We start from the raw sequence: 12,829 nt of genomic DNA, 5'->3' as shown, positions 1-12,829 counted from the left end.
ACACCACTGTCCAGGGTTAGAGGATGGATAAACACACCGCGGCACAATATATCACCACCACATTATTTATGTGTCTGTACCGTCCAAGTCTAGAGCCTGCACTCTTGCAGTTATTGTCGTTGGTCGTTGCCAGTTATATATTTTGCTTTCCGAGTCGGATTTAGGGTAAATAAGCTTCGCCTAGCGAGCGGGGGCACACAAATGAAACGGCGTAGTTGTAACCCGGCTTCATTCGATCAACATGATCAAGCGAAAACAAAAAAGAAGGAATAAGCGATTTTTTTCGGTTTGAGAAAATGACCTATTAAAATGGTTTCTTAGTAATTTTTCCAAATTGAGCAATAGTAGTTTCATAATGGAATCATAACGTTTCACTGATGATAATAGTGATCTCTTTATTTGAGGATGGTCTCCGCGAATTGTTTAATCGTAAACTTTTTTACTGACCCTTTTCTTATTTCTATCGTTTTATTCTCTATCTTTGTTTACAATTATTTTGTATTCTTTAAAATTTAGAACCCCATTAATTTCTATTCTACATTTTTGGGCTTAGATTTCTCTATTTTACCCTTTATTAACTTTTCTGTTAACCTATTCCAGACCCTCATATTTGCAGTAAAATATCATATCTATAATTGTTGAGCGAGGCAAGATAAATTTTTTAATGTTTTTTCACTAAAACCTGGGACTATTATATACTACTAGTATAATAGTCCCTCCCAGCTAAAACTTTAAATTTATATTCAGATATATATGGTAAACTTAACTTGAAAAAAAAATGATAATGAGAAAATACGCCTACTACACACCCCTCCGTTGGAGCACCCACTGCCATACGTTATATATCATTCGATGTATAAATTGTAAATAGATAGATCTAGATACGATCAGCTCACTGACAAATCCGTTTGATATCCATGTATCCGGAAACTATTCATGTCTGAGTCCTGATCCTGTTTTGTGATGTAGAAAGGAGAAACACGTTTTCTTCATCTAAATTGTAAACATTGTATTTTAAAACAGTTTTTGATGGTATACAGAACAAAGAATAGAACAGCATATCGGCAATATGAAGAGGAGACATGAAGTATGAATATTTGGAATTATTAATGAATGAAATGCATGAAATCACACATTAAAGAAAATAGGGGGAGGGTGTCGAAATTTATGGATGTGTTACATCCAGCAGGCGATATACCAACCTTGAACGGGACGAAATTAGAAGATTTGTGTTGATTGTGAATTCTGGTTTGCTCTAGATTGATTTGATTAGCTGATTTTTTTAACTTCCTGGATTTATTTTAATTTGACCAGACCTGGATACTCTTGATAATGTAGGTGCATTGCATGCAGATGTCAAATCTTCATCAGAGGAAGCCTCTTTTACAAAATAAAATATGCCTCCAAAATAACTAAGTGTAGAGCCCTGTTTTACTTGTAAGTTTTTTTCCCCTGAAGTAGACTAAAAACAGAAATATTGTGATCACAATTCCATAAATACATGTCATGCCTGTAGGAAAGGGGGAGGGGGGGGGGGGGTAGAAGGGGTCCTGATCCCGAAATCCCGGGCTTTAAAACACGAAATCCCAAGGTCCCAAATTTAAATAAATTTAAATCCTGAAATTCGGAAAAAGAATTCCCGGATCCCGAAAGGGTCAATCACTAAATCCCAAGCTTAAAAACACCAGTCCCGACAAAGGTCCTATCCTCCCTCATGTAGGGTTTACAGAATAAAGAAAAGTTAAAAAAAAAGAAGTGAATACAGAAAAATTAGCCAATAAATAGGAACAGAAAATAATAGAGTGCATAAGTAAAAAGATTAACAACGGAAAAAAAAAAAGAATTAGGAAAAGAAATGCTGATTACAGTAACAGAAATGAATGATATACACCCATACATGTACAAATGTATGTACAGAGGATGGTAAAAGGGGGGGGGGTCTGATTCTATTAGATTACTCAAGTTTCTGGAGGTAATATAACACATGTAAGTAACACATAATCGTTAATTCTTGCAGTGATACTCCTGTGACCTGGTTCACTTTTCTTTCAGAAAAAACCACTGAGCATTTGATAACATATCTTTGGCTATTATTGTGTGCTCTCTTAGTCAGCCAAATTAAGTACTAAGGAACCATGTACTGAGCAAAAGTCAGCACAAAACTTGAAACACGAAAATAACCCTACGTGTATACCAGTCTCTGTACCGAATGAAGAAATTATATAATTATTGAACTACATGTAATAGTATAACTCTTCTGGAGAATTTTACAAAATAAAGATTATTTTTAAAACTTGTTTAAAGAGAAAATAAAAAGCCTAAAAATTTAAAGAATACATATTTTAAGGACCCCATCAACCCCCTTGTGCACACTTTTTTTTTAAATAGTCCAAATACAGATCTAGAGATACTGTAGTTTATGCAATTTCTGAAATTTTCAATAGTCTTGTCCAGATTTGCTATAACACTATGGATTTTTAGCCATTTCAAAGTCAATAAATACTTAATTTAAAAATTGTATGTTTGTAGTCAAATGAAAACAATGGTCCAACAGACGAAGTAGAAGCATTAACAGAGGATGTCCCAGAAAAAAAGACAAAGAAAATTGATAAAGGACAGTTATATAAACCACTATCCAGTGATGAACTTCATCAGCTCAAAGATGCTGAAAATTTATTCCATTCAAATGTTTTTAAACTTCAGGTAGTTTACTTTTATCAGGAATTCAAACAATCTGCATATAATTTTCTGTCATTTGCCGTTGTAACTAAGATAAGCAGTATATGAAATCCTTTTCCAAACTATGATTTTTTCAGCTGGTCCAAACATTTTTAGAAATATAGAAATGTTTGCTGAAAAAGAACACTTTTTATTTTATCCCAAATTGTATTAAATACAATTGATTTATATTTATATCTGTACTTCCATGTCTCAGGTTGATCTTCTGTAAAGACAATCATCCATATTTTTAAGTGCTTTAATTTCTGAACACCTGATCATAAGCACATACAATGAGTTTATGGAAAGTCACTGGGATACTTCTTTATTCTGTCAAGGCTACAAATAATAAACAAATCACAACTGTAATCCAGCTTATTACCATGACTGCTGTGAATAGAAAAATAATGCATATTATATAAAATTTTGTGATTAAGTTAATTTTTGAAAATATATTCCCTTATTTGAATACATTCATGATTGAGATATAAGATATTTGCAAATAAGTTGATTGCTGAGGAGTATGCTACCAAGAACTTAGTGAGAAAAACAGTAACTGGAAAAATAGGTTGGTTTACAGCAGTCATAAGGTATGATTGCCAATGAGACAACTCTCCACAATAGACAAAATGACGCAGAAATATTTTTCTTTTAAGTCACTGACTGTACAAGGTATGGCCTTCAACAATAAGTAAAAGCCATCCTGCATAGTCAGCTATAAAAGTCCTGAAAATGACAAATGTTAAAAAATTCAAAAGAGAGAACTAACGACCTGATTTATGTACAAAATGATGGAAAAAAATGATATGAAACAACAAACAACAACCACTAAATGACAAGCACATATATAGAATATGGCAGGGTTAAACTAGTTTGAAGGTACACAAACCCTTCCCTAATCTGGGACAATGGTGTCAAAGTACAACATAAGAGCAAACTAGATTTAATGTAAATCAGTTAAAAATGGCTAACTTGTCAGATCGAGACAAAGCAGAAATACATCTAACAAAAACACAGATTGGACGTGACAGCCACAGACATTGCACTTATATAAATTTTCTAGAATACAGTTTAATAAAGTGAAATTTATGACTGCTTTGGTAAAATTGTTTTCTCCTTGTATAGATGTATTTTTCTTCCTTTCAGATCACAGAGCTGCTGAATGAAGTCCAGTTGAAAGGGAAAAGAATTTCAAGGATCCATGAATGTATCAAGGATCTGAAATCAGTACTATTACACTTGCCGAGAGGAAAAGAACATGATGTAAGTTAATACATAACAAATATATACTGTACATTAAGTATGATTTTGCCAAAAAAGACTCTTTATATATTTAGTTACTGACCCCCTTCATATCCATAGAGGGTTAGTAAAATCAGTAAGAGGTGAGGCAAAGGCGTTTTGTATAAAAATAAACAATGAAACACAACAACAGATGATGTCACCATTAACAGTAGACATGACGTCATGTCTAACTGGCCCTATGGAAGCTCTACTGGCTTGGGTCCAGCGGGTGAGTGCTTAAGTTGACAATTGAATTATTGCCAAGTGGTCAAATTTATAAGTGTCAAAATCCATAACAGAATCTGTAGAACTACTAAAAATATGGTTGTCTGAGATTAGGGCTACTCCAGAAAAAAATGTATGGGGGTTGGAAGGCACATTATATTAATAATACATGGGTGATGAATATCAGGCCAACCTTAAAATTATGTTTGTTTGCAGTTTACCGACTGTACCTTCAGAGTGAAGGGTCGGTAGGTAGGAAAAATATTTTATTTTATCAGCCAAAATAAAGTTTACATAAGCAGTTACACAAAGCAAGTCTCTCCTGCAGAAAACAACATTTTAAAACAACAAACACTGAAAACCTATGTGAAATAAACAGGCATTTTCAGATTAAAAACTTTTAATCAAATTTGAAACTATAACATAGTGTCATTATCAAATATATGACATAAAATATGGTATATTATATTGAAATACTGGAACACTTATAAACAAGGAATGACTAGAATTGTTTTAAAAATTAAAGAAAAATATTCACATTTCTGACAGACACATATATATATATATATATATATATATATATATATAGACTTCTATATATATATATATATATATATTCTTCTTGACTAGACTGCTTTGATGAGTTGAGTATTTCATCAGAAAAATGTAGATATTAAAGCTATAGATACCTGATCAGGCTTATTGTTTATTAAAGAGTGTTTTCAATAAATAAAAATCAACCTGGAATTGAATCTTCCTCAATTAAGAACAAACATGGGAACTTAAAAAAAATATATTAGACAACTGATTGTTTTGAAATTTCTAACAATATTTGTAATTGGTTCTTTTCCAAGAACCTACAGAGCATAAACTCTGAAAATAAATGGTTTAAATTTATAAAGAAGTATCAAGAAAATTGACAGTTCTCTGTCAAGTTTAAAAAAAATATGGTCCTGTAAGTGTGTCTATATATACATGTTCATTCATGACAGTTTTTTAACGTCAACAATACATCCATTGATTGATTAATGTTAGTTTTTCTTGGGGTTTCTTTTTATAATGGGTTTCCCACTATTCTTGCAATCATTACAAATAGGGAGTACAACTTTGAATTTGGCAAGTTCTTCAGCATCTTTTTCAGAATTAGGTGATGCACAATAACAACAAATGTCCTTCTGTAGTCTTATTGGAGTGTTGTCAGCATAGTAACTAAATTCTACAGGAGTTCTGCAATCCATTTGCAGCCTAGTGTGAACTATACCATGAAGTGTGTCATCTGCAAGATAAATCACAGTAGTTTAAATTGCAACAAAGAAATTACAACATTGAATCCATTTCAATTCAAAATTTCCAATAACATTGAGAATGGAAAAGGGGAATATGTCAAAGAGACAACAACCCGACCAAAGAGCAGATAAGTGTCTTTATGTACCCTTAGTATATAAAAAGTAAGAAGATGTGGTATGCCAATGAGACAACTCTCCATATACAAATGATATATATGCATTCTATTTTTTTTTAAACTGCTTCCGACAATATATAAAAACATTGAAATTAATTGTAAAAAGTCTGTCGGTTCAATGTTGCCCATGATCTTTTCAAGCATTTATATTTGTCATTAAATACAACTTGGATTACCAGGATATTTAACTCTTTTAATATGCCTTGCACTTTTGTATGTGTAAAATAAATATAGCTGTTCTCCATGTCAGATTTGTTTTTAAATAAGGAGTACTTACAAAACCTAAATATTAAAGTTTAATACCTTCTGGAACAATGATACAGACACAGGTATAATCATGTTTCTCTAACATTCTATTCAATGTCCTGGCTTCTCTGCTTGTTAAGGATTTTTTAGCATAGATGCAACGTGGTTTACCACACTCATAACATGCAACTGTTCGTCTGACATTTTGTCCAACTAAACCAGCATTACGAATGCCCTGAAAAATAAACAACAGATATTCCAGTGTTATTTTAAAGTATTAAACATGTGTAAAAAACCAGGATTTGTATTGTTCATTTTTTTAAAGTTTAGTTTGCATCCTGTTTGTCAGATAATAAAAATATATTTATAAATCGATTCATGTCTTTATAGTACTAGCTTTTTCTTGAAGTAATTATTTATCAAGACTACTTAAAGTTTTACCTGCATCTGTTCAGCAACAACTGATGTCTTTGTATTTTTAGCTGAAGGTTTATCAGACTCATTTGTGTCAGTTCCTAGTACTTTTTCAAAAGGTTCGTAGTGATTTTTGTCAACTTGCATCATTGGATCTGGCACCCATGGAAATGTAATTCCTGATCTAGAAGGACGACAACAGTTGATATTTTGACATTTTCTTATCTGGAACATGTAGGCTCTCTGCCGGCAGTGATCCTCAAGAAATTTCATATAATCTGAAATTGAAAAGTAACTCTTTAATATTAAATAGTTTCTGTCATTGAAGATATAAAAAAAAAATGGAAATGGAAATTTCATGACACTGCCTGGTTCTTTGGCTATCATTTTTTTATTATTATTGTTTTTGGACTTCAGCACAAAAGGAGAGGAATTCAATCCTGGCAAATTTAAATTTTAAACCTTTTCATATCTATTTGTTTTCGTGTTCCTGTCAGAGTTTTAATAAATTTGGACCCTATATTTTGGTAAAAACTTTCTTCAAAATTCAAGAATAATTCTTTTTTTGCAAATGAGAAAACTATGACAGAAAAATGAAAATTTAAAATTAAATTCAATTGCCCTAACCTGCTTTCTTAGATACATGTTTCTCCTGATATTGTCCCTGTTGTAAAGTTCCATCAACCATTTCTTTTACCAAATGTTCAAAAGCCTTTACATCTGCTAGGTCTGAAGGTGTTGGACAATCAAATGGAACAGCTTTCAATGCCACCCTTTTGGTCCTTTCAATTAAAATATCAATAACAGTCTGGACAGATTCTATCCATGAAGTTTTCAATCTTGGGTTCTTTTCAGCTTTAGACCTAATCTCACTCATCGAGTTGGCACTCTTTATAATCTGTTCCATCTCGCTATTCATTTCACTTCTAGTAAAGGCAACATTTTGCGCAGCAATATTCAATAGAGACATGATACGTTCCGCTGGATTGACCCAACTGTTCCCAGGTGCAGTGCGCCCCGCAACTAGCATATCAAGATCTAGTTTTTTAAACATGACTATAAGAGACAACTTAACTGCGTGGTAAGTAATGCGATGGTCTGGTCCTCCATCAGAGAAGAGAATAACAAGTGGTGGTACTTCTCCAGATGCTTGTAACATTTGACATATTTCAGTTGCATGCCTCCAAGGTGAACTAGGCATAAAAATCGAGTCTTTGTAGATAACAGATACCTTTCCTCTGTAAAAAGTGTCGTCAATACTCTCAGGTATGGAAACATCTAAGGAAACAGAGGGAGTGACAGACCCCTTGGTCTGTAGATCATGATCCAAAGCTGAAAGGGAAACATTGGATGGAACAATTGATTTCTTTCCTCTTACTCCACTGGAAACTGCCATGCCAGGCTCTCCATAGTCAATTTTAGCCTTATCATCAATGCATAAAAGCTTGCAGCAATCTCGAAACTTTATAGCAAATTGTCTTATGTACTTGAATACAGCTGAACAGTAGTGATCATCCTGATGTGAAACACGCAACTGTCTTGTTTGGATTTTAAATTGAAGTGGAATTTTGGATTTATACAACTTGGCAGTATTTGCATGTGAATTCTTTGGTACAAATGCATAGAGTATTGATGACTCACTGGGAATAGCAGAACCTGGTTCCAGATCCTTCTCTACTTGTTCCTTTAAATCACGAACCGACAGGTAAGTAGCCATGTGCTCCACATTATGACGTCGCTCATCTGCAGCAACCATCTGTTCAACTTTTTGATGTAGGTTTTCAAAAAAATCATTGAACGTGTCCCCGGGTCTTCCTGGATTTATATGTCTAAGATCAGTAACTAGATCTGAGTCTTCTGCAAGCAAAGCTTGCCTTACTCTCTCATCAAGAGCTTTATTCTGGTCTGCTGTTGCATCTAGAGTAAGTTCCCTATATATAGCTCTCAGTATATGTGGTGGAACAGTGTTGCCAGTTGCAGATACAGGTAAATGACAAAATTTGGTGTAAAACTCTTTTCGCATTTGGCGAGTGTGGAATTCAGGTAAGCTAGGTTTTAGTCTAGATACAACTTTAACAGCTGATGTCATTATTTCATCATCCTTTCGTCCTTCAGGTGTCTTCCAGAAAAAGACAACAGTACCAAATGACCCCCAGGTGAGTATTTCATCATATCAACAGGAAATGACAGTTGAATATGACTGAAAAAGTAGAACTTTTCTACACTTGTTTTAAACAAACAACCAGCATGTAATTTTTCATCAAATAAAATGTATTGATACATGTCTTTTCTGGACAGAGCTTCTTCTAAAAGTGAATATTTCTGGTTCAGTTCAGATCCATCAAAATGGTGTAATGAGGAATGTTCATCAATTTGACGGACTGGTCTGCTTAATTGATGACGTTTCTGTTGACAATCATTACTAGAATCAAGAAATGATGCATACGAATCAAGAGACAAGGCAAAAGCTTCAAGATCCTTTCTCAGGTCACCCCATGTATGTGTGTAAGATAATGAAATGAAGGAAAACAGTGCAGAGCTGTGGGTCTTCAGTTTTTCAGAAGAAAGAAAGGGTGCTTTCTGTTTCTTTTTCTGCCAATCATTAAAATTGTTGAAGTTATCAAGGAAACTGAAATATAAGAATACAAGTATTCAAAACATGGCATCTGGCATGAAAATATAGGTTTTGATATTTGGTTTACCTTTTTTCAAAAGAAATAGAATTTGAAATTTTAGAAGAATATAAATGCAACTCTTTGTTGTATTCCAGTGTATAGTTTTTATATAATAAAGGTCATAACTTGAAAAGGAAAATTTGAAAGAGCTTTCTATAGTGATGCTAAACGTTATTTTAATTCAATCAGTCAAAGCAAACTTTAGTTATTGTATGACATACGAAACGCTGCCAGACAGACTGACAGACGGACAGACAGACGGATTGCTATACTAGGGTGCTGCAAAAATGTACGGGGATCTAAAAACATTTGTATTAGTAAATATACCTTTGTGGTATGGGATGAATTTCTTTCACCAATGCACTGCGATCCATTATCTTTTGTTTATTGCCATCTAAATACCACAGAATATTGACAAGGTGATGTATTTCTTTATGTATGGTACCTTCTATCATTGTACTTGGAAAACAAGCATTACACGTCCACATATGTTCACAGACCTCATTGAAAAGTAATTCTTTTCCTGTAAAAAAAATGTTAATATTTAAACTGCAAGGTTTACAAAAATAAGGAGATGACAGTGGTATGATTGCCAATGAAACAACTATCCACCAAAGTTCAAATAATGTGGATGTAAGCAATTATAGGCATTGAATCGTACAGCCTTCAACAATGAGAAAAAAACCCACATACTGTATAGTTGACTAGAGGCCTCGACATGAAAAAAAAAGAAACAATTCAGTTGAGAAAACTATAAATGCCTAATTTATAACAAAACAATTTACGAAAAACAAATATTACAACATAAACGAACGACGACTACTGTCAGAACTACAGGCTGGAGACAGGCACATAAAAAGTGTAGTGAAATCAAGAATCAAGATTATCCTTTTCATCTAGACCAAGACCCATCAATGTCAGACAGTTCCTAATTTAATATGGACAGGTGCAGAAAACATGTGATGGTGGAGTTTTATAAGTACCCATTGTCCCGACCATCCCCTTTTCCATTGACAGATATTTATATAATGTTTATTATTCTGGAGTTACAGGAACTTGCCATTTAAGAAGGGGGAAAGAGGTGCTATGTTTTTTTCTTCAAAAAATAAAGAGAATGGCAGGAGGGGAAGGTTGAAAAAAATTGTAGATCCAGCATTTCATATGTGTAATAAGGGTTACATTTTGAAACATATGTTGATGCCAGACTCCATTGAAACAAAAATTTTAATAGACTTCGGGGTGCAATCATAGTCCCCCTTCAAAAAGTAAATTCATGCCAGGTCTGTATTAAATGTGTTGACTGCATAAAATATTTGGAAGTTTCTGACAATTCCGACAGTTCACAAAGGCCACACAGTTTGGGTATATTTAATATTGTTTTAAAGATAGAGAATAATTGCAATGAGTGGGACAGCCCCCCTTATCCTAAAGGAGCATCCTCATTGCAAACGAAGATAGATTTAATATAGAGAGAAGATATTTATTTTTTATGCTAACCATTCATTTTCTCTACATCTTTAAGTATTTTGGTTGGCCTCCTATTTATTTGGCATCGTCGCTCCATAAGCAATTAAATGCGTCCTTCTTTGCAGGTACAGGCGTTGTTTCGCATTTGTTGTCTTCACAACGATCGATTGTAAAAACTGCATACTTTAGACTGCTGTCAAACTGTTTGACAACAGATATTGGCTCATTAAAGTCCGGTTCAAAACATTCTGTACCATATTTGTTTGACACTGACACGGTTATCGTGTCAGTTTTACGGATATCTGCAGCATCTTCGTCCATGATATCGTCAAATACATCATTCCATGTTTTGCTTTGTCTAAATCTGTACAAACGATTTACTACCACACTTTTTTGTTTATTATTAGTTTTAATATTTACAGAAGACGACACGGTGAAATACTCTTCCATTACTTCATGGATACCGGTAAACAATATCCATGTGCTTTGTCATTAAAGCGTCCTTTGAACGCTTGACAGGAAGAGAAGAAAAAACGAACTTCAAACGTGTAATTGACCAAGACTTTAAATCAATGCCGGAAAAACCTGACGTTCCGGATCGCGTCAATAGAAGTACAAATGTATTAAAAAAAATTTCTTCATAATAAAAGCAATAAAATTTTCCCAGTCGGGCGGATTTTCGAGGGTCGGTCGGTAAACTGCAAACAAACAATATTTTAATTTAAGCCTCAGAGCAACTTTTTACACTATAATGCACTATAATTCTCAATTACAATTGTCTGGGTGGTGGGTGCTGACAAAAACTGCCTTCCAACCCCCCAACCCCTATACATTTTTTTCTGGAATAGCCCTTATTAAAATGTATGCATTTAAAATATACTGTCAATTCATTTTTATCCATGGGATATCAATTTTCCTGGGTTTCGTGGAAGCAGGTGAACCACGAATTCAAGTGTTTAATGAATTACATATTTTTGAAAGGGTTTGTATACAGAGATTGCCAAATCCATGAAATCAAATATCAACGAATATATGCAAGATTTCAGCAATCCACAAAATTTATACCCACGAAAATAAATTAATCCACAGTACATTTGTAGTTGAATTTTGTAAAACAATTGCATTGTGAAAGAAGAAAAAAGATGAAGATTTTCAAAGGTATAACTTATACAACATGTACAATGTGGGTCTCATTGGGGTTTAAGCGTGACGCGGGATTGCCAATTTTTTGTAAGCGTGAAAGGGAAAGTCAAATTATTGTGCTGTGAAAACAGGAATTAAAGTCTAGCGGGACACGGGAAATTACAAAAAAATGAGACTTGCTTAGGTACATAGTATAAGTGGGATACGGGAATCTGACAAAACAGTAAGTGGGATCCGGGATCAGAACCCCCCAATGAGACCCCCTACAATGTTCAACCACTGCATGTGATGGAAACATCAATCAATCAATACAATGATCAATTTATTTTGTAGCTAGGAGATTGTAGCTGGCTACCTGACAAAGTAAAACTCCCTTTAATAGATCATGGTAGGACGATAAAGGGAAAATTCAAATTCCTTCCTCCTATAGATGTGCAAGAGATTGGCAGTTTCTCTACTGGTACCTGTCTGAGACCAAATCCATCAGTGGATCTACAATTGACAATTCCAAAGGTAATTTGATTCCTTTATATCAACCGAGTTCTTGAATTAAAACAAGCTTTTTATGCCCCCACCGTAACAGAGGTGCATTAAGTTTTACCCTTGTCCCTTCTGCGGTCTGTATGACCCAGACTATGCGAAATACGTCGGACCGTCGGACAAATCCGGTGAATAATGGATCGGTCTGGTAAAATTTTGTTGAATTCCGGTCCGAATGTCCGGTGTTTTTTTTTATGGAACATTCTAGCAAAATTGCCAAACGATCTCAAATTCATTTTCATCTTTATTATTCACCACAGCGATGTTTGTTTTGTTCAACCGCTAGCTTTATGCCGAACATCGACAACCAGTAATGTGTAAATCCGGGTAAAAACATATCTGACTGTCAAAACAACAATGGATGCCATCATTGGCACAACCGGAAATGTAAATAAAACCGGATCAGATTCTGGGAACGGATAAGGATAATTCCGGGTTTGCCGATTTAAATACAATAAATGAATAAAAATCCAAGCAGATCACAAAATTTAGCTATGAAATATAACCACAAGAATTGAAAACCAAAAGATATATGAAAAAGAAAGAAGAAACAGGAAATAATATTTTATACAGAAACTCTAAATTATGTTTAGTTCACAAACATTGTCAAAATCCAATAAAATGGGACATTACTCTTCACTGAAATGCATTCAAG

General features: G+C 34.0%; 2 protein-coding genes across 3 annotated transcripts in view; one reads left to right on the top strand and one right to left on the bottom strand.

Annotated features, from left to right (window-relative positions):
- The first annotated feature begins 937 nt into the window (after positions 1 to 937).
- LOC143072212 (nucleolar protein 6-like) overlaps positions 938 to 12,829 on the top strand; it is a 34,806-nt gene continuing 22,914 nt past the window's right edge. For both annotated transcript variants that reach the window (XM_076247047.1, XM_076247046.1), the window contains exons 1-4: positions 938 to 1,087; positions 2,530 to 2,703; positions 3,865 to 3,981; positions 11,968 to 12,147. In XM_076247047.1, coding sequence (XP_076103162.1) covers positions 1,070 to 1,087; positions 2,530 to 2,703; positions 3,865 to 3,981; positions 11,968 to 12,147 — 489 coding nt within the window. In that variant the 5' untranslated portion in view covers positions 938 to 1,069. The remainder of the gene's footprint in view (positions 1,088 to 2,529; positions 2,704 to 3,864; positions 3,982 to 11,967; positions 12,148 to 12,829) is intronic.
- On the bottom strand, positions 4,855 to 8,962 carry LOC143072213 (uncharacterized). Its single transcript, XM_076247048.1, has 4 exons — positions 6,977 to 8,962; positions 6,377 to 6,627; positions 5,993 to 6,170; positions 4,855 to 5,503 (listed from the first exon to the last, which is right to left on the bottom strand). The coding sequence occupies exons 1-4, from the start codon at positions 8,436 to 8,438 to the stop codon at positions 5,259 to 5,261; spliced, it is 2,136 nt and encodes a 711-aa protein (XP_076103163.1). The 5' UTR covers positions 8,439 to 8,962; the 3' UTR covers positions 4,855 to 5,258.

Source organism: Mytilus galloprovincialis, chromosome 4, assembly GCF_965363235.1.
Source record: "Mytilus galloprovincialis chromosome 4, xbMytGall1.hap1.1, whole genome shotgun sequence".
Lineage (NCBI taxonomy): Eukaryota > Metazoa > Mollusca > Bivalvia > Mytilida > Mytilidae > Mytilus > Mytilus galloprovincialis.
The sequence above is the reverse complement of the archived record's forward strand: the minus strand, read 5'-3'. Positions and strand labels throughout refer to the sequence as shown.